We start from the raw sequence: 24,175 nt of genomic DNA on the forward strand, positions 1-24,175 counted from the left end.
CACAGTATATAACAGACGGAAGATAAGGTCCTTACAAATAACATACAAGTGACAAGTCATATACTCTCTTCTTTAGCTGGTGATAAGATTGTTGGAACGATGAGGGCCTGTGAGAAAATAATAGTGATAGGGAGATAATTATTAAATAACTTGTCATAAAATTGGAATCCTGAGATGAGGAGGAGGGAAATGGGGATGGGGATGGGAGGGAGAACTTCGGCTGGCTACCCACTAGGGGTGTGATACTGTCAGTGAGCAGGCCAGATACTCCAACGCATCCCCTGAAAAGATATGAGTCCCACAAAACATTAGGATCCAAATCCTAATTTTAAAATTTCAGCTGGTTTTAAATCCTAAATTTAATATGATTAAATAGGAACACCAACCCAATATAAATTGCATAAAATTTAAATTGTAAAAATTTTTAATAATCCGGAAAAAATAGAAAATTTCAAAAATTATGTATGAAGTTTAACCGAGTTTAAAGTTTTAGAAACATTAAATTCTGTTTATTGAAAAAAAATCTGCCCAAAATTAAATCTATATAGATAATTTTCAAAAATTACTGAATTATAGCCAGGTTTGTATAGGAATCCTAACTTATTGTAACTTTCAAATACCATTTGAACTTTATAAAGAATCCTATGACGCTAAACATTGGAAAATTCAAAAATATTATTACCTGAAATACGAAACTACATTGAATTTACAGGGAATCCATATGGGGAAAGTACAAGGCGATAACATCATGAGGCTATGTCACAGGGCGCTACGTGAAGTGGACAGGCCTACGAAAGAGTCTTGGAAAAACACCCCATACAGAACATAAACAGACCAATCACAAACACAATTACAACAGTACAACCCCACTGACTCTTCTCTCTTTCTCCAACCATACAACTCCAGCACTGTATGGTTGACCAATCTGCAATCTTGCAGTGATTAACCAATTTTTGGAATTTTCAAAAGAAATAGTTTAAATAATCAAAGGAGGTGTAACTCGATTCGGGAGAAATACAAGGAATAAATAAGTGTGGACCTTGAATCGAGCATAGCCTACCTGTTTCCCTTTTTAGCATGTATTGAGAGGAACGACACATAATACCACTCGAATAAAACAAAATATTATTTTTCTCATAATATATCACACCGTTCCAATCGCCAAAATTCTAAATGGAAAAGAAATTAAAGGAAAATAACATAAAATATATTGTAATGAATTTTAAATCCAGAGATTTCAAATAAGACACTGGGGAAAACAAAATGATTTATACTTGCTGTCTCAAACATACAGAAAATATAGCATACACACAATATAGCACTAATACACGTAGCAAACACTGAGACTTAGGAGACCTTTACCAAAGGTCGCAACAGTTACAAGGGAAGGGACTTCGACCAATGTGAATAAAACCAGGCTCAGACGAACAACCCTTTTGATAGCACCAGGGAAAAATAAATACCCATCAGAAACTCAAATTACAGTTTTTGATACAAAATTCTTTATAAATAGAACATACAACATCTGAGGGGAAAACAAACTTAAAATACTTTTGATATTTTTTTAAAAATTGGGCGGCATCTATCTGGTGACCCCCAACCCCCCGCCGAATAAAAGTGATAAGAATGGCAAAATAAAATATACTTACAGGTTTAGATCCTGAATTTACTCCAAATGTAATTTCTTAATTCTGCAACTCCGAATTACATGAGCCATGTCATAGGTTTTCAATCTGGATTACACATTTCAAAATATTTTGTGAAGTAATTTCGATGAAAAGTGCAAATGCATCCTCCTTACTGCACTCAAAATGAAAAAAACATTAAATTCCATAGCGTCATTTTGATAATTGCAATTGAAAGACTTCATTTATTTCCCACATGATTTCAAAAAGTCAATGACAGAAACAGAAACACATTTGCAGATGTAAACACTCTTCTGTCGCGACGCTCCATTTCGATGTATTTCATGTATAATTTGCACAGATGAATCTAGTCCAAAATCAAAAACTTTCATCAGATCAAAACAAAATACCAAAATATATTCATTCCAGATGAAATGGAAAGGTTGTTGCAATGCGCATTCATTCACAAAATGACTGTAAATTTCAATTTTAACTATTTAGATTGGAATACGGCATTCAGTCATTTACTTTGTTTCTTGTATTGTGTTTTGTTTATATAATGAAACCTTAGGTATAATTTAAAAATTGAGCATGTAATTAAAAGGTTACTACATTTGTATGTGAAAATATGAATTCGTTTTGTCGGAAGGATATACTGCACTCCCATGGTCGTGCAGTATTAAATCCCAAAAAATCGTTCATATTTTCCTATACAAATGCAGTAACCTATAATTAATCTGGTTCATCGTAACGGTATGTTTACGCTTTCCTTGGGATCTATATACAGTGTTCATAATATCAATGATACATAGTTTCAATCGCCAGTCGACACTAGATCTTAAATTCTTAAATTTGTCGGTTACGAGCTTACGAAGCATACACGCTATACGGTATTTGATGCCTTATTTTTGTTGCTTCTTAAACTTAATATAATGTTCTAAAACTCGATTATTAATTATTAAATATAAAAAATATCTAAATGGTCATCCCGTCCCATCCTCAGCCATCTCTCTCTCTCTCTCTCTTTCTCTCTCTCTCTCTCTCTCTCTCTCTCTCTCTGGATGATCGTAGCTAGATACGGGCAAAAATTCTTGAACATTCGAGCGTTTTGATATTTTTACTTGTTTCATACGACGATGCCTCTTGATCTATGGATGATAGTAAAGTTTAATCAAGGAGAGAGAGAGAGAGAGAGAGAGAGAGAGGAAGGAGGTCCATCGGGGTGACAGCATGAGTGACCGCACTGGGTGACACCAACCCTAGTTACGTTACTAAGAGAGAGACAGAGAGACAGAGACAGAGAGAGAGAGAGACCGACAGACAAAGAGACAGAGACAGACACTCAGAGACAGAGACAGAGAGAGAGAGAGAGAGACAGACATAGAGAGAGACAGAGACAGAGATAGAATTTCAGTCTTTAGAAAAGTTCATTAAAGCAGCATAAATATTTAAATGAACTGTCAGTATACATACAAAAATATTTTAATTACCTCTTGTTGCCTCTTCATTTCGCTTAGTTCATATTCTACGCTAATTTTCATACGCCAGTATGTGAATGCCTGACAGTTCAGGTTACTGTAGAGGAAGATAACCGTGTTTGTAGTGCATTCCTTTCATCGTAAAAATATTATACTCTGTTTAAATTAAGAGTGTGTTTTATGTGAATAAAATAAAAGTTCAAAACGAAAACAACCCACTTACCAATTTGCATATGTTATAGTGAACAACAAGAAAAGCATAGAAATATATTCTATAGCGGGCACACTCACAGGGATGTCAGGAGTTCATTCACTCGAGCAATGCACATTTACCAGGAGCATATCGTAACTCGATACAAAGTGCAAATATGTTTATTTGTATGTGATATAAATAAAATACATATATGGTATAAACACTGTATCAATGATATACCACTCGTTGCATAAATTATTTATTAAAAGAAAACTCGACAAGCCTCGTGTCCTTTTAATGAAAAATTTATACATCTCTTGGTATAAAGATTGTTAAAGCGACTTTAACATTCTAAAACACACAAACACTATACAGGTTTAGAACGACTTATCTATCAGTCTCGGTGCATCCGTTTATTTATTTTACCAAATATGCCAAGCGATATGATGTTATTGAAGTAACTTGGAGCTCTCACACCAAATGCCACTAATTAAATACATGCATCATTATCTTATGATTGTGGGGAAAATATCAGTAATGATTCAGATGAATGTATTACAGAACATGAATGAATATAGCGATCGAGAGCCATACTGGAGCCAGTATTTTGAAACAAGGTCAATAAGTGTATAGCCAAATGAGAAGTGCACAATAAGCTGTGTGTGTGCTTAGGATTTTTATCGTAGCTTTAACAAGTTTTAAGTCATATCGCTACGATGTCTGCAGTGTGGCAGTTTACAGTGATGTATAGCACTATGGCATCCTGCCGCAGACATGTAGGATGATGTGACCAGTCCTAACACTAACCTGTTAATGCTAAGCGCCAAGCGATGCACCTGTTAGTAAGATTTGAGCAAGTCTTTGCTATAACTCTGTTGGAGATCGAACCCAAGACTTATAAGAATGAGACTAGCAGCCGCCAGGTTTTGCGCTCGGCATTAAGACATTAGTTTTAGGACTGGCCGACCTAGTGTCCGGATAATGTTTCTGGGTGTGATATGATGGGTCGTGTCTGCGGCATGATGCCCCAGTGTCAGACATCACTATACACATCCACACTGGATATATCGTTGAGATATGCCTCAGATTGTTAAAGCGACTTTAACATTATAATACGCACAAGCACTATATAGGTTTAGAACAACTTACCCATCAACACCTCAGTCAGTGTGATTAACTTCTGAGAGAGAGAGAGAGAGAGAGAGAGAGAGTTTTCAAGCATTAAATTTTCAAGTTCTTGGTGTGGTGAATACAGTTGAGTTTTCGGTAAATGACAATATATAAAACTTTCTTTCCTCATCAAATATTATTGATCCTTCGTCTATCACATGTCTTAGATGTTCATGCTGTCTTGATAACTCAAAATAATTTGGAAGTTTTTCTTAGCTACAGAATAGTTCTTTTCCAATTTGAATAATCACATCTTTTATCAGCTTTCATTAACGTGTCGTTAGGAATATGCTGGTCAACGAGAACGTTGTGGTTGAGTGAACATAACTTTTCAATTGGGTGAGTGTGTGTGAATGTAGATTATTTAAAACATATTTGTCAAATGTTGTCTTCACTCTCAACCTACTAGTCGGTACACATGCGACATGTGTTACAATTCGACTTGGAACTTTTTTAGAATTGTAGTTGCACAATGACCTCTAAAAAGTAGAAAATTGTGTCAAAGATCTGGTTTTAAATGTCCATTGTTGTCGTGTTCCCATGATTATATGACTCATTATTAATTATCAATAACAGTTTTTAAATTCGGACATCGTAGGCTTAGTATCGACGATTCGCAGCTTGGATGAACTAGGGTGATATTACAACTAGTGCGTTATCGGGCATGAACTTCCTTCTATACTCAAATTCACTCTACTTCACACGTATTGCCAATAGTATATCTCCCTTGAAGGACTATATCTTCGACATTCATACATAATGCCCAAGATATTCCCATATACATTTTTGCATGAGATTGATAACATTTTACTTCTTGTCCCTGAAAGCCAAATTCTTCGGAAGAGTGGACGTTGTGCTAGGCGTGTTTGTTTTGTGCTAATCCTTGTGCATATCATGGTGGTAGGGGCAAAGTTCTAATCAATACGGGGGTACGATAAGTTGAATGGTTTCAGTGCTGAAAATAAACTTTGTATTCAGTCACTCTAACCTTTTATATAGGCTAAGTAACTCAACTGATCTTTCCCAGAAACTTGTTTCATGGTCGATGTGCCACTACAATTACGTGCTGTGCATGGTGGTGTATAGGATCTCTACCAATTATTAAACGGTCCACAATAAATGCAGCAACACTACTTAGAAATGTTCACCCTTTATCAGAACTTCGTTTTAATGTAAATGTCCCACTAATGTCACGAGTTGTGTATGATGTTATATAGGATCTCTACCAATTATTAAATGGGCCAAAATAGATGCAACAACACTAAGTGGAAATAATCACCCGTTCCCAGAAGGACGTGTCATGGTAGATTTCCCACTAAAATGTATCATTGTGTTACTATCTGGGACTTTTTTCCCAATTAATTACCTGCTGAATATTATGAACTTGCTGTGTCTGATTGAAAATAAAGGTTTGACTTTTTAAATTTTTTTAATTTGTTAATCCTTTTAACGAGTTTAGTTTTTGATACATAAAGAATTTTTGACAATCATGCAGAATCAAACCGCCATTTAGCCTACCAATCGGTACTCACAACTACAAAAATTCATCGTAGAGTATCCTTTCGAAACAATTGAGCAATAATAATTACATAGATGTTGTAATATTTTGAAGAGTTTTTCAGAAAATAAACATGTTTTGTTCTACTTACAGATTAGAGTTTCAGACATTGATTGAACACAAAACAGGTAACAACAGCACAGTGTTTCGAAGAAATAAAACCCACCTTTGTCCTTTCGAGAAAATAAAAATCACTGTGTTTTAGCTGTTTGAACAATATGCTATGTGGTGACATTCTAACTAATTGGACCGCTCCGGTGGCCTAGTGGTTAGAGCGTCCGCATCGGAAAAAGGAGATCGTGTGTTCGAACCCCGGCGAGTCATACCAAAAACTTACAAAAATGGTACTAACAGCTGCCTCGCTAGACGATAAGCATCAAAAGATTAGTGTCAGGACTGGTCGGCCCGGTGTCAGGATAATGTGACTGTTAGGGACATCATGCTACATGTTTGCAGCATGATGCCCCAGTGCTAGACATCACTATAAACTGCCACATTGCAGACATCGTAGCGATATCACTGACAAATTGTTAACGATACGTTAAAAATCACAATCACACACACACACATCACACTCTAACCAATCAGTAAATGTCGAACTGAAAGTTTTAATGTTACTTATCATTGCCTTTGAGTGATGTTTAATACTCTACGTTTTTGCATTCAAGGGAGACAACTCCCTCAAGACTGTTTGGTATGCCCATACACCGACCCATTTCTTTCCGCCAAGGATCATCTCAGTATTGTATAACATTGACAGTGTTCGTTAGAGTCCACGCGTTTGTCGCGTATAGATAATCATTATCAGTCTAGTGTTTTTTCAATCGTTCCCAATTCTTCCATCCGTCGAAACTTTTAATAATCAATACGTATAGCTATATTAACCTTTGCATTCTACTAAGACCGTAAAGCAGATTTCAATACTTTCAAAGAATTCATTCAAAATGCGAAAAATGTCAGACCTTGTATAACTGTTTATATATATATATATATATATATATATATATATATATATATATATATATATATATATATATATATATCACATACATTGGAAATAACTTGGCTTTTAAAGTGTTGTATAAAGCAATTTGATAGATAAAATCTTATGGAACGCCAGAGCTGTTTTAAGATGATAAATTTTATTATACGGTGTGGAAAGCTCTTATTATGATGTGATTTTGTACTTAAATGATGTGCAAACGTTTCTATATTATGTGCTTTTGTACTTATATGATGTACAATCGTCTTTATATGATATGCTTTTGTACTTATATGATGTGCTAACATCTTTTATGCGGTGCCTTCGTCCGTATGTGCTGTGCAAATTTCTTTATATACGGTGCTTCCGTCCTTATATGATTTGCACATTTCTTTATATACGGTGCTTCCGTCCTTACACGATTTGCACATTTCTTTAGATGCGTTGCTTTCGTTTTTATATGAAACTTCTTTACAATGTGAAGCAATACCGGAACTTGCGCATGCGCGATGTTGCTAGCAGTCCATTGACAAAAGTAATTTGGTCGTTTATAACTAATGAAATGTAGGCCCTGTTATCATCACCCTGTCGCGCAGATTACACACTCTTTATAATCTAAACACTGGTCTCCACCCATTTCTGTAATAAGATATATATACGCATGAGGAATAGAAGCCTATGTGCACTCATTCTAGTATGAGAGAGAGAGAGAGTTAATTATGACGAGCGTATCTTAGTACCTGATACTAATTATCGAAACTATATATAAAATATATTCTCAATAAATATCATGTAATTGCATAGCAATCTTTGGTTAAGAGAGAACCTTACCATCATTATTATTTATTTGGGGTAGACATGATTTTATTTGAAGACCCTTTACTTATGACTAAAATATTTCAATCAATGTCCCCTGAACTGCTATCCATAATATTGTTGAACATATAACCTTCTGAGTAAGTAAAGATGTTATATGAAGTCTTTCATCTGTTTATATTTAATCTGCTGGAATATATTTTTATTTTGTGGTACCATAATCTCCCATACTGATCATCCCATGTCAAATAAGCTACACAGTTCTGAGATTCTTAACGATTTTCATCATTTGTAGTGTGACGAGATTCCTCCAAACCAGAAATATTTTCGGAATGGTAGGATGCTAATTATGCAGTGGTCAGCCATAATGTTTTATGGAAGTAGACTAAAATATGTTTAGAGGTAAAATCGGGAGGGCAAGTGCCCTCTACGTTGCCACTATGTGAGGGCGCCCATGCTGTCTACCAGAAGATCAAATGTCTTTGTTATTAATAATTTTCAAATCATTGAAAGTAAAGAGAACTAACATATATTGCTAATTACATTAACTGGTTATAATCGATGTACATACAAAATTCAATCTTTTTAATCACCATAACATATACATTGAATATATATCAATTATTCGCTGTTTAATTTCGATTTATGTTTAGCTCTTGTATAATTCCTTTGGTGTTATATGTTCATTCGTATATGTGCTACGTGTCCCACACCTTCTTTCATCTGTTTAGTGTGAAATATTTATTCTTGTATGTGCAACCTAATCTCACACCATGTTCTCACCAATTTGGGGTTATATTTTAGTAGTGTAATATTAGTGTTGAAATTCACATGAAATCCCACTATCTATTTATAGCTACAAAATCTGGGAAATTCACTTGGAAACACCTAACATCTTGTTCTATCCCCAACTTATGTGAGGTTCCAGTTTACAAATTCTAGTATATATTTATTGCTACAACCTGTGGAAAACTCTAAGTCTATTTTTATAGTCTTAAAATGCCCAACTTTAATGACGTCACTTTACTGAACACTTTGGGAATAATGGCAACAGTGTTGCAAGTGGCTTACCTGAATATGCGCTTCTGTAGGTAGGCAGTTTGATGAAATGTATTTGATAAGGATAAAGGGAGTTTTATAGAGAGAAACAAAGACCAAGACATGCACAAACAAACACACACCCATGGAGAAAGAAAATAACAAAGTCAAATTATACTATCCACACAGATGGAAAGGGGAAAATAAACATAATATCTACTATAAGAAATTACCAAATATTTACTATAAAAAACCCAGGTAAACTATCCACACAAAGGTACGCGCATGCATACAAACACTCTACTATACACACAAACGTACGCGCACACAAACAAGCCCCAAATATAATATCCACACAAACGAATCAGACGCATACACACACGCGCACACACACACACACACACAAACGAACTAACAAGCTTTCATGAACTAACGCAAACACAAACACACACATACACCCACACAAAAATATCAGAAGAGTTAGTGCTTATAGTCACACTAATCCACTCTCACAAAAATTGGCATCTTGAATTGTCTCTTTTCTAGAGTTCTGGATGGTCCTGAGAAGGTTTGGGTTTATTTCGTTTTTGCGTTAATCAGCCGGAATTCTTCCTATATTAATTATCTTTACTGTTACATGGTCAAAGTATGAAATGTGATCAGTTAAAACACAATATTCTGGAGATTTTTAATATCACCACCCAACCCCCATCATACACTAAGGATTCCTAGTTCCTACTAACAAAAGCCCATGCCCACATCTTTGTGTCTTTCACATTGCAACGATATTTTCAATACGTCACTTCAGACATCAAACTACCTTAATACGATTTCACCTGTAGAACAGATCCGTCCCTTTAAAGTTTTTAAAAAAAAACAAATCCAATAGCTTAAGCCATCAGATCAAGACGAGAACGCGTGGGTTATGTATTTGCAGTGAATACGACATTTTACGCAACATTAACAACTATACGAAGCCGAGCGTACTGGTATTATCCAGGCTATTTTTAAAAAGTTCATTAAAATAATCAAAATACATTGCACTAGTGTGACCTCCTCTATAATGACCGACAATACATTAGTGAAAATAGTTTAAGGATATAATTGTAGTTGAATTACTAGAGTTCCAGACACAAAGAGATCAAGCTGAATGTGGTGTAACTCGGGGCGCAGCGTTTCAAGACAATATATTCTAAATGACTGAAAATAAAAACTCATCGATGATGAATGGAATTACGTAATTTGAGTGTTCCTCCGCTGGTAGCCTTGACAATGTAATATCGTCATTGAACTTGGAGGAACAGATGTCGAACCTCGGCCAAGTCATACCAAATGCTTTCAAAAATGGTACTTACAGCTAAATCGCTAGGCGTTCAGCATTAAGAGTTTAGTCTCAGGAATAGCCAGCCTTGTGTCAGAATAATGTGACTTGGTGGGACATCATGCTACATGTCTTTGCTAGGCATCACTACAAACTGCCACAATTCAGATATCGTATCGGTTTGACTGAATAACTTTTAAAGCTACGTTAAAAATCCTAATCATAAATACAGACAATATCAATATAATGATTCTTCAATTTTGCATTAAAGATGTTTTCTGAATTGCTCCCCAGTAACTGTATGCAGTATGTATGTAAGTTTCTGGCATTAATGTATTATGTTTTGGTATCTGTTTAATAAATAAATGAAAACCGCCTGTTCTCTTAAACAAATCCAGTAATACTAATTATAATACGAATAAAACGTGGTAGTATGTATGTCAATCATTTGCACTATATTAAATATTACAGCTACCCTCTTAATCATTATTTTGTGTTCAATAGATGCGGTATGTCACTCGTTTGAAATCTGGCCGAGTCATACCAAAGACTTATATAAATGACAGTAACAGCTGCATTGACTGGCGCTCAGCTTTAAGAGGTTAGTGTTAGGGTTGGTCGGTCGGGTGTCAGGATAATATGAATGGGTGGGACCTCATACTATATTTAAGTGGCATGATGCCCCAGTGCTAGACATTATTATAAATATAAACTGCCACACTGCAGACATCGTACTGATTCAACTGATCTTTATAAAAATTTCTCTAAAAGCGAAATCGCACACACCCTTAAGTGTTAGCATTAACTCGTCGCATTTATAATATATATATATATATATATATATATATATATATATAGAGAGAGAGAGAGAGAGAGAGAGAGAGAGAGAGGCCGTCAAGTAGAAATATTCTCGTTGGTTCACCCACCACGCGTAATAATTTGTTTATCCAATTTATTTCATAATCATTTTACTTTCCTTTACTCTTGAAGGTAGCTATGTATAAGATGTGTGATGCAGACTTTGTTTCTTGACTATCGAACCCTACGATGATGAAACTAGTGAGGTAATGCAAATTGTGAAACTCATAAAACACGCAAGACATGCATGCATTAAATATATATTGTTGTAATGCCATTGCTTGGATGTTAATTTGAGAGACAGCTCCTTTGTTTAAAAGTCTTAGGATATGATGTCCTTCCAATTCGGTATTGTGTTCCTTTGCTTTCCTATACAAGCTTCATTGTCCCTTGTACTTTTGCATGTTATTGTGGTGTAAGCAAGTAGTGCAAGGCAGACGATCATGATAACGTGCATGTAAAGCGTTGTATCCATCTATTATGTAGTTTTGAGCAAATATGAGATAATAACGTGTGCTACATGAACATTCTTTAATACAAAGTAATTCAATGATTATATTAAAAATTAGTTATGAACGATTGGTATTTCAATATCCGGCAAGAAGTGTTTGAATTCAGGAACCTCATTTCCACCTGGAATAATAATAATAATAATAATAATAATAATAATAACAGTAAAAATAAACAGTGTCATAAAATCATAAGAAGACGAAGAAGAAAAATCTTAATGAAATAATGTAATACAAAATACATGTTTGATAAATGACATTTGCATCAGAAGTACATGTTTTCAAAGCGTCGGATTTCTTTCAAATGATATAGAGAAGTCACCCCGTTTTTATGCGTCATGGACCCCTATTATTGCATTGAAAACATGCGTTGTTTTTTAATTTTAAACGTTTCCGTACCTACTTTGTCAGTTATATGTCGCTCTCGCCTACAGTAAAGGATTACAAAGTACCCCATCAAGACAGCTTTTATATGCAGTCACCATCTTTATAGCAATGTTTGAATGTCTTTAAATGAAATGGTTAAGTTTGTGGGTTGCAATAATAACACTTCAGCTATCAACCATATGAAAAACAGAAATATCATTTCTTTTCATTTGATGTATTTATCTTTACATCAATTTTGAAGATGAAAAATGTAAGAATACAGGACGAACACATAATGTCAGCCGAACGATATGGTTAAGTTATTGTACTGATTGTGATAAACGCGCTACAGATCTATCTGTCTAACTCTCTCTCTCTCTCTTCATATATATATATATATATATATATATATATATATATATATATATATATATATATATATATATATTACGTGTTTAGGCTCTTTCAAACAGAAAAGGGTGAAGACAACAAGTTTGGTAAAATTTAACAAAGAAGTTTTTTTTTCTCTAGACAAAAAGAGAAAAGGAACTTAAAGTTTTAAGAATCATATCCAAAAATAATCCAAGAATTAAAACATAGAAGTCCAAGTAATAAAAAGTCCTAAAAAACTGAGTTCAAACATCGGGGAAATCCAAAATGGAAGGCCATGACGTATGGTGTGGTCAGCGTCGTACTGATGTGTTAACTGTTCTTTGTTGAAACACAGAAAATAATATTCCGATTTGAATTTTGTGTAAATTTCGATAACTTTGTCCAAAAATTAATTTACACAAGCATTTCAAGGATAAAAAGACACTGGAATAAAAAAAAATTAAAGAAACAAAATATATAGACCAAAAGCTGGTCACAACATAAAACACTTTAACTTCTCAAGTGTTAAGGAACTAATGACTATTTTTTCCTCACAACAACAATAATAAATCTAGCTACAACGCAAAACAGAGGTCCGGATGTGGGTTAATCCTCTGGAAAAATCCGATTGAAACATGTTATATGTCACGTATTCCATGTATGGCTTCAATTTCACTTTATGAGTCTTACTCTGAGAAAGAATCAACAAAAGAAAATTAAAAAACTTTGGTTACCTCAACTCTTACTGCATCTGAAGTTGCTTACTACTGAATTAAATGTATGGACAATATCAAATTCAGCAAATTAAATTACATTGCAATAACATGCAATGAGATCAACAAAAGGTAAAACTAAGAAATAAACAATTATAATAATTCAAATCTAGATTAAATCAAATATATATATATCTTCTTTCCATTTTCAGTCAGACACCTTACCATGTATGTTTTACTACTGTGCAATCAACACTCTCAATACCCTTCCTCAGCATCTCCTTACTTGCTGCCGTCACTTCTCCCCAACTCCGGATCCAGGAACAAGCGTTGGTTTCCCATGCAGGATTGCCATCTCCAAACCCTGGATTGTATAGTTTTGTTTCACACGTTAACTTTGCAATTGATATGTATACATATATTTGTTTACTGAATTTAGGAGGGAGTTGAAAACACAATAAACTATACTTGTTCGTTCTAGTCATGAAAAGAGCATGCACACTGTCAGTACATATATTTTGTTAAAGACAGAAAATGTCTTGGTATTAATTTGTAATTTGACAAGCATGTTTTCTATTTCATGATATTTATTTATTTTAGTTGTACATCCTAGAAATACCAAATGTGGCTTTAACAGCTAGCATTTAAAGTAGAGCCAATTAGGGTTTGACGTGTTAATTATCTGTACTTATTTTGAAATGATTCCATCAACGATAAATGAACTAGACATCTAATACGTATTTGCCTACCACAGACCACAACATAAAATTATGGACTGGCGAGTATGATGGTAGAATTAGCGTTTGAGAGAAAATATGATCTGTTTAAGAAGAACATACTACTGAACAAAATAGAGCAAATGAAAAAGTTGAAATATATTTAAATAGTTCTTTGCTATTTATGTACGCCAATATCGGTAACAGTAGTACTATAGTCTGCAATATATGCTTAATACAAAATGGGATCCTGTCCGATTGATGCAAATATTCAAATATTCATAAACCGTTTTCTTTCTTGAAATATTTTGATGTGAATTATACTTTTGAGTCCTTTAGAACAATTAGTATTTGTCCAGCATTTTCCATGACATTAGATGTTGTACTTACTTGAGAGAAAATTAATTTAAACATGGCAGGCATGAAACCAAATTGTTTCCGGAACGAGACCTTAATTTGAAATCTTTAAGAGACCAATATACTTTATTTTAACATACGAATTTGAACAAGCTAAAAATTCATTAGGTGAAGTATGTGGTACACTTGTGTCTTATATTTCGTCTTTCAGTCAGTACTTTATCACAATAGTCTTGCACGATCTTAATTCTCATCAACGATATAATGCTAAAAAGATAAAAGGTGAGATAATTGGATGAGCCAAATTGCGGTTTATGATTGTTAATGCTTATTACGACACATAATTTGAATTATGAAGTTGATACATTTTCCTCGGCATATTATTGTTTTATTTCCACCTCAGTTTAATTTAACTGCAATGTTTAAAAAGTGTTGAGTTCCACTTCACTATCGCATGTAAGGTTCTGTCTTTTCAGTCAAATATATTTATGTGCTGATTATTTTGTAAATGGCAAAAAGTGACAAAAACTTGTAACTTTAAACCTGGTTATTTTGAAGCCACCTTTATGTACATGTTAAGAGGAATAAAATGGAGTTTGCATGTGCTCAAGTTGAAAAGTGTTATTAAAACGGGTTTCTGTTGCAGATCAAACCTACAAGGCCACATGACATCGACGGACGTAAATAGAGAGGAGTACAATAAAATTCGCGATAAGTTGGGACTAGACATTTCTTTTGCATTCTTCCACACAATATACTTCTCAAATGAAGAACGTTGGAATATGCGGTATACATTAATCAATGCTAATTTTTGCATTCAAGGTGCAATTTATTGTAGTAGCTGCTCAATATGCATGGGTAAACAAGCCATTTGACTTATCGAGATTCATAAAAAAAATACATACCTGTTAGAAGGAGTTCATTACCAACAGTCAGAGTGAGAATGCACATTCCAGGTTGCCTTGGTGTTTGAACAACTATCGTGCTGGGGATGTCGACGGAAGGTGGTTTCTATAAAATATATGTTGTGCTGTTTACTATCTAGAGAGTGTCCTATGAAAATGATTTACTTTGATTCATTTTTCTGAGAATCTTCCCTCTCACTGTAGTTTGTTTTTATTATTCAATTATATCAAGAATCTGTGCTATTACGGTAAGCATACAAAATATCAGCCATTTAACAATAGTGTGTCTTGCATAGATTAGCTAATAGAGATGGTAAATGGGTCATGAAGAAACTACCGTATTTACCTTAAACACCTCCTCAACCTTGACCTTGTACTGGTAGAAATATATAAACATCTCGGGATTTAAGTCTGGGTAATCTTTGGCCCATTCTGGAATCTCGGAAATTTGTGGGATTTCCTCTTGAACTACTGCACGAATAGCTGTTATTGAAAAGGAAATTTATATATAAAGGGTCCTATATTTCACAATGGTTCCACATTACTTGTTAGATCTCAATTTACCTATCTGCAACTGTTTTTTAACTACTCCTAACAAGTAATCCAGGTGAACCCGTGACCTAATATGGTACTAGACACATGGGCATCATTATGCCAATGTCTGTTTATCAGTTCTTTAACGGAGCACTGCATTGCCATATATATATATATATATATATATATATATATATATATATATATATATATATATATGCATTTTATTCAGAGAACTGGAACTAAGTTTTACTATATATCCAAATATATTTGTGATATGTGATGTATCTGTCCATTGTAGAAAGCAAACCTTAACGTTTGCATACTATCATATGGTAATGATATGGCGCAGCAGAGTCGATAGGTTCATTTACCGAATGAAACAACTAAGATCAGCTAGGGCACGGAAATACGAAAGTACAAGGCATAATGGAGTGATGGATAAAGGGAATCCTCGAAATCGTCTACATATGGAATCAAGAATATAAAACACTTCTTATACTAACCAAAGGAAGCGTCACAGAATTGGCGTTTGTCAGAGGCACCCCAGAAACATGTGCACGCACATACTGTGCTTAACAATTGTGCCAACAAACCACAAATGATAAATAACTTCAGCAGCATCCTGTAAAGAAAGGATTTGTATTGAAATATTAGTTCCGATCTTTCAGATAAAATATATGCGAGGCCGAAAAACAGCTGTCGATATATTCTGTCGAAACAAAAACATATAGACATTATGTTAACGAAACAATTTAATAAAAATGTGAATAGGTCAGCCCGAGACTTCAAAGGCTGTCAGTATTACTGGCATTTTCATACAGCATACAATTCTTGACTGGTGCAATTACGAGATCAATGGCTAAATACACACATCATGTGTCAAAATGCCCACTAAAATGTTGTTGGCTTTTTTTTTTTTTGACGTGCATCCAAAAGATTTGTAGTCAAGCAATAAGTGATCATGAATGTTCGAGTATAATTGATCTCTCACAGTTGAGTACGTCGAATTAGCCATAACCCTTGTGACAATGCGGTCGCCCAAAAATGTAAACCGCCGAGTTATTTTTAGATATATATTAAGTGACTGTAATTTAAGACTTCGGATATGCTCCCTCTTCCTAGCTAAGTAGTTTTCCTGCTGTATTGTTGCTCAACGCGAAATAGAGACATGTTTCAAACATCAAATAACTGTTGTTTATATAAAGTGCGATGACAAACAACTCATGCACATTAACAAGCATGTGCTTTAAATGCTTATTGACCATAAACTCTTTCCCAAGTAAATTAACAACTATCACTGCCAGATTTCAGTAAATTATCATTTATGATAACGAAATACAAACCTGTATTTTAAAAGGTTAACAATAGCATTTTAACAACAAAATGTTTTTAGAAATAGAATCGGTGACCTGATAAGTTTAACTGTCGAGTGTGCACTAACTTCTTCAAAAAATCAGATTAAAACCGACAGTGGACCTTTCATGGGGAAGTATTTGCAGACCTTGCTACAAATCTAAGAAGTACCTTTAGTAGATTGTCAGTTTTTATAAGCCACTGGGCAAATATATCATGCACAGTACACAATTCATATAAAGCAAAGTCTAATTATTGTGTTATTAAAAAATTAGTCTAAACTTAATTACGCAGGTCAGGAAGGTATGTGACAATGATATGTTGTGTAATATGAGAAAGGCTTTAAGTTCTATGTTGTTTCCTGACTTCAGTTTTGTGAAACTTCAACAATGCTACAAATAGGAAGACAAAGATTAAGAATTTTCAGTCCTATTATTGTGCTGTTTGTACAAAGTTAGACAGTGAGCTGTTACAATACATTCAGAAAATTCATCTGTCTAAATATAGATACACTCCTATGTTGACAGTGTCAATTTGGTTGGAAAAAGTCAATTTGGTTAGCAAATAGGGTTTAGTTCATTAATTTATCAATTTCAATGCTTCATTGTGTTACATATGTGTAGGTAAAGTCGTGTTTATTAGCATACCAACATTATTATCTGACGACATATGTGAATGTAATCGAATGTAGAAATCGCTTCAACTGCCATTATAAATTAAGCTTTTTAAAATCATCTAACAATTCTGGTGTGCATTTCATCTAACTTGCAATAATAATATTGTATATAGTTCTTCCTATCAATTAAAATGTATTACAATATATAGTTTCTATAGTGCCCTGTTCACATCGAATCGCCAAAACAAACTGTATATGAATATAAGGAGTGTTATCGATCATATACCTACAACCCAAAAACGTTCTTTTTGAAAATGAAATATTGCTGAAAATTAATCTTTAATTCAGAAATGCATATCAAGAAATATAGGGCTTAATTCAAGTATATATATATATATATATATATATATATATATATATATATATATATATATATATTTATTTATTTATTTATTTATACCACATCCATTAAAAATAACATGGTCTTTGCAGTGTTGGTATAAAGCAACTTGATATACCAATAGTAATGGTATATTAAATTGTGATTTGCCCATGGCGTATGAATACGCATAATGAAGATGTTTGTAAAGCTATTATACTCTCTAAACATGGATATGAATTTCTTATAATATTACATTTAAAAAGGAAAAAATAACAAGATAATGATTTTCTTGTAAAATATTTTTTATAGAAACTAACATTTTTATACAAAAAAACCAACAATACTCAATTCAGGAAATGAATACTATTGAGCTCCACCCTGTGTCGTCTGCTGTCATCTCTGTCAACACTGCTGTTTCAAGTCTCTCCCTCTGGCAAAAATCAAACACTGCAGCTCTGTGGAAAAAGGAAAACAATGACATCAGATAAGGAGCAAGATCAAGCAGCAACATTTAATCGACTAAACTGTGAGTTAATTGAAGAATTTGATAGAAACATGGCTGAGACATTTGTAAATGATAATGATCATTGTGTTAGGGAAGACAGATTTGTACACCATGAGCCTGATGATATACTAAAGTTTATAGAAAGTAAGCAGAATGCAAACACTTTAAAAAAGACACTTTTTGATGTAAGGCTAGTGACAGAATTCTTGCAGTCAAAAAATGAATTCGGAAAGTTAGACAAGATAAACCTATCTGAATTGGATCAGCACCTGGCTTGTTTTATGCTCAGTGTTAGGAGAAAAGATGGATCTGAGTTTGAACCGAACAGCTTAAGAAGCATCATCAGCTCCATTGATCGCCACCTTAAAATCAAGAAATATGCAAGTACAATCATGAGAGGAACAGACACAAATTTTGCATTAACAAGGGAAGCTCTTCGGGCTAAGCAAAAAGATTTAAAATCTAAAGGAAAAGGAAATAAACCCAATCGGAGTCAACCGATCACAGATGAAGAAATAAATGCCTTGTATAGTAAAAAACTAATGGGGACGGAAACACCTGAAGCCATTGTTAACACATTGTGGTTTAACAACTCTGTACATTTTGGTTTGAGGGGAGTGACTGAACATTACAATTTGAAATGGGGGAATGTTACACTAAAGAAAGATGTGAATGGCCTCGCATATCTTGAACGCAATGAAAGGCAGACAAAAACAAGAACAGGAGACAATGTCAAGGACATCAGGGATATTAATCCTAAGATGTATGAAAACAAAAGCAACAAAGAGAGAGATCCACTTGCTATCTACAAACGGTATGCTGAGCTAAGACCAGCAGACTTTTGTGAACGTGAAGATCCTTTCTATATTGCGCCCAACACTATGCCAGTCTCAGCGACAAACCCAAAATGGTTTAGGAAACAAGTCATTGGAATTAACAAACTTGGATGTATCATGAAAAAAATGAAAGAGAAGGCAAATATTACAGAAAGAAAGAAATTAACAAACACAAGTAGCCTCAAGTACTTAATTCAGAAGTTAAGAGACAAAAACATTCCCCCAACTGATATCATGCAAATTTCTGGCCACAAAGACGTGCAGTCTATAAACAGCTACTCAAACATTAGTGAACAACAACAACAGACGTACTCCAATTACCTGAGCAACACCGGCCACCCAAGTAATGATGATGTTAACCCCCACCCCCACAACAAAGAAATTTCCAACTGCACAGCTGCAGACTGCAATATGTCAAGTTCCCAAACGTGTAATATTCAGCAGAATAAGATTATCAGCAACCCATTCTACGGATCAAACATCACCGTACAAAATATGTTTGTTATGAACCTAACGGAAAACATGAACGATATCCCTAACTGGGTCAACTTTCAACAGGCGAATTCTCAAACAGGGCCCACACAGCGGAAACGTAGGAGAATTATTGAAAGTGACACTGACAGTCAGTAGAAATAGCGAAATATGGACATAAACCATATCAATGAAATGTGGTTAAGGTTAAATTGTTTAATTACCTATTGTTCCTTCATTATTTTGACGTTTCTGGCTCGAATCGTACGGTTGCTATCGATGCAAATGGCCGCCCTGTTAATGTCATGACAACGAACGCTGCAAATTCAGTGTTTGCATGCACATTATTAAAAACATTTTGAATGTTAACTATCAGCCTTGTGTTTTCATTTCATTAATATTGCTAAACGAAACATATATAAATTAATATGAATGAAGTGTACAGGAAATTATGAATAACTACAGAACTTCTTTTTTGAGCCTACATACATGTCAGGGGTTGTGAAGAGTTCAGTCCCCTAAAGTGCGCTGTTTGTGGCCGTCAGTTTTATCTCCCATATAAAATGAAAACTTTGATGTGGTATAAATAAAATATATGTATAGTATGTACGCTGTATCAATGATATACCACTCGTTGTATACATTTTTCATTAAAAGGAAACTAGGGCAAGCCTCGTTTCCTTTTAATGAAAACTGTATACATCTCGTGGTATATCATTGATACAGCGTACATACTATATATGTATGTATGTATGTATGTATGTATGTATGTATATATATATATATATATATATATATATATATATATATATATATATATATATATATATATTACGTTTCTTGCCTTATTCTAATTCTTCATCTTAATCTCTCATTTCTCACTGTTCTGTCCAAAAGGAGATCCCATTTTTACATATTATTCAAAGTCCGCTTGAGAAAACTGTACAATCGTTTACCTAAATAATTCCAATAATGAACTGACAGAGATTTCTGCAATCTGACAGGATAAAACTAATCACATGATACTGGTTTTGGTATTTTAAGCACACTATTACAATCTGCAGACTACCTTAATTTTCCAGTATCCAGATCAGTCTATGTAAAACTTATAACAGCAATACGACCGCCTAAAGACCCCCAAGACAAGTGAATATTATCCCCATAACACCAGACGATTGTCCCAAAACTCCTCAGCTACCACAAATGCATGTATGCAAGTACAAACATTAAATAGAAGACAAAAACCCAGTAAAACTCTGGATTGAATAATTGTTGAATAAAAAAGGTGGAGTGGTTTCCTTTGTTGGAATCACACACCATTTTTATAATGCAGTTCAGGAAATAAATATGAGAAATTTAAAGAAATAATGCTTCTAAGAAAGTCACATATTAAAACGAGTAATGTTCATGACTTACGAATTTGAAATAACTTGCAATAAATGCGTGGGTCTTTTTTGTGTTGCATTTTCTGTATCACCCCCCCCCCCCTTCTCTTTTTTGAATGCTAGATAATGGCGCAAGTATTCTAAAACTTTAAAACTGAACAAATGTTAAGTAATCACTTTAAGAGGAAAAAGACTGGTACACCTATTAAGTCATAATTATGGAAAGTTACGTTTTCTGAAATTCTTTAAAAAGCAAAATAAAATAGTCATAATCAAAGGTGGTTGTTTTTTTTAGTTATTTTTGGCGGGATAAAGCTTATATATATATATCATGGTGTCACTAATGCACTGCAAATGAAAACGGTGATCATTCAATGACGTTAGAGTGCGTTTGGTTTTCATTTATTGACACGTAAAATAAGACTTATTTTGTATTTATAATCAAATGTACTAATGGATAACTCTTTCGTAACTGTTTATTACTAAGCAATCAGCCTAAAACATCTCTTTGATATTCCATTTTCAAATGTTCGGCATTTAATATTAAATTAACTGATTTTTGTTTATCTGAAAAACCATTGCTCGTTGTTACTTTTACAATATTGTCCTAGCACTAAACGGAGTCATTAAAAGAGTCCAATCTCCATAATATAAGGGAATACAAATTTTTTAATCAAATTTTCAATGTTACAGCGCGCGACATTCAATTCGGATTGTACGTAGTCACACGCGCTCTAACATCGGTTTTGCCGTATATACTTCTCCAACCGCATAAATAAAGATCTTACAAGGAATATGGATGCATAAGGACCCCAACAAAGCAAATAATTGCGTCTTAAAGGTATGCTGGATCTAATTTTGAAAAAAACACCCATTACTGATATAATCGGTTCTGGACGCATGCATGACTTTTACTTTAGTCGCTCGCACATCAAGGGACCACTCACCCACCCTGTTATATAAAGTTATAAAAATGTAATCACACAGTCCTTCATGGACTCTAAAATTCACCCCTTTCGCCAAAGATAGCCTTTATCAGGCTTTGTAAGCAAATCTATATTAAAACAAATATTAGGGTTCAGTGTCATATTACGCGCAAGGATCTTATTCGAAGTGGACGAACCAATTGCTTCTGAAAAATTTAAACGCGTAGAAAGCAAGAATCACGATTGCTGAAAAAAAACACTTGCCAGACGCAAGCGTAATGTTGAATAAAGAATAGTCTTTTCTTAAAGAACAACAACCATAACATATTCCTTTCATCACTGCTATAATCCGCTTATACACTCTACCCCAAATACTAGAAGAAAAAAAATCGATGTCTCTTTTCTAGCTAAGATGGGCCTAGTATAGAAAGAGCAGGACAATGAAAAAAACTAAGAGCTATCTACATTCAAACCATTTTCTTCATTAAAACCGCTGATATTATGACAGAAAGAAGAGAAACCATGTAATAATAAGTATTAAATGACCATAGCTGGGTATTTATCGATGTGTAAATTGTTACCAACTTACTCAGAAAAGTTAATGTAACGTCCTTCGGAATGTATTTACCATGTGACCTATTACGTAACATGTACACATCGACAAATACCTAACAATGATTTCTTAAATCTTTAAATAAATTGTGAAAAACAAACTTATGTAGTATTTTTTACTTTCTATGAAAAAACTAAAAGTAGAGAAGAGTAACAATCTCAAGCTCACCTCTGTCCTTTAACGTCAGTCCAGGCTATACTGAAGCACATAGCACTCTCTACATTTATATTGGCGTGGTGACAATTATCGGTAACCTTCAGTTTGATGTACAGAAAATTATATTATTAAGTCTCGCTTTAGATTTCTATAATTCAAAATGTTAATAGCATTTATCTACCGTACGTATGACCATTAGTGTTCCTAATAGCATCAGTAATAATTAGTAATGCACGGAAGTAGGTAATATAGCCCCTATCCCGATACCTTCACGGAATAAACTACATTAATATGTCGAGACATTTATCAGAATGTATAAGTTTATATTTCAATCAATGGTTTCATCAAGAGAACTCTCAAGTCAGCTGTAAACAAGCTTATTCTCTAACCGAGTCATATACTTGTAAAGTTATCGATAACATTTTGATACGAAGACACGTAGATTTTCTGGGCATTAATGGTAGTAACGTACTGACCTTTGTTTTATAGCCGAAATAACAAATATGAAAGAGACAGAGGCGGCTGGATTGTGCTTTAGTTACAATTACAGAATAATTCAATTGATTGCTCCCCTAATTCATCGTGGGGAAACCGCGTTGGTCTCGTAATCGTTCGTCCATATTTGAGCTAGCATTTAAAATCATACATAATAAATAATGTTAATAACAAATTCTTCAAATTAGTGCTAACTGGCACGTGAAGAAGCCATATAGCTGATATGTACTAGACCTGGTCGATTGATCTCTTATATATATATATATATATATATATATATATATATATATATATATATATATATATATATATATATATACGATTGTTTAATGTATTCTTCAAAAAAATTCAGAAACAAGGGTTATAATAAACCGTCATTGACCTTGCAGATTCTTTCAACGCCCATGTACACTTTACAGGATACCATCAAACTATGCTGAAAATCAAACAAAACATTCATATTCCACATTTACAGTTGCAGGCTAGGAAGTGCGGTACCATAAAGATTTTGTCTACAGTTAGACCACTATGTATCGTTTCGACGCTATGGTTTTACGCTAAGAAACAAAAGTAAGCGAAAACCAGCTAGTTTTGTACAATTCAGCAAATATTTTATATCTCAAGAATACAAAATGGAAATTGATAATGAACTTGCAGTATTAGGATATGTCTCCACGCAGAACTTGCGCTTGATATGTGTAGTTCCTACACGAGTCATGCTAAGGGTTTAACGAATATCTTTGACCATTAAAGCTTTCTTAAAGGTAACTTCAATTAAAATATAGTACCTCATTAACAAGTGCAGTCTCCAGGTTTCTATAAAATGTTCGTAGGAAAAAGTATCATGTTATCAGCTATCATTAGTTTTACTTCCTGAAGGTTTCTGATTAAAACAGGTTAAACTTTACCTCCTTTTAGTGCAT

General features: G+C 34.0%; 1 protein-coding gene across 1 annotated transcript; it reads right to left on the bottom strand.

Annotated features, from left to right (window-relative positions):
• Positions 1-11,556: 11,556 nt before the first annotated feature.
• On the bottom strand, positions 11,557-22,810 carry LOC149790515 (uncharacterized). Its single transcript, XM_089973233.1, has 7 exons — positions 22,770-22,810; positions 18,243-18,320; positions 16,018-16,136; positions 15,324-15,460; positions 14,978-15,083; positions 13,225-13,363; positions 11,557-11,672 (listed from the first exon to the last, which is right to left on the bottom strand). The coding sequence occupies exons 1-7, from the start codon at positions 22,808-22,810 to the stop codon at positions 11,663-11,665; spliced, it is 630 nt and encodes a 209-aa protein (XP_089829359.1). The 3' UTR covers positions 11,557-11,662.
• Between the last annotated feature and the right edge of the window lie 1,365 nt (positions 22,811-24,175).

This window comes from Sinohyriopsis cumingii, chromosome 10 (assembly GCF_028554795.1).
Source record: "Sinohyriopsis cumingii isolate HCF-2022 chromosome 10, ASM2855479v2, whole genome shotgun sequence".
Classification (NCBI taxonomy): Eukaryota; Metazoa; Mollusca; class Bivalvia; order Unionida; family Unionidae; genus Sinohyriopsis; species Sinohyriopsis cumingii.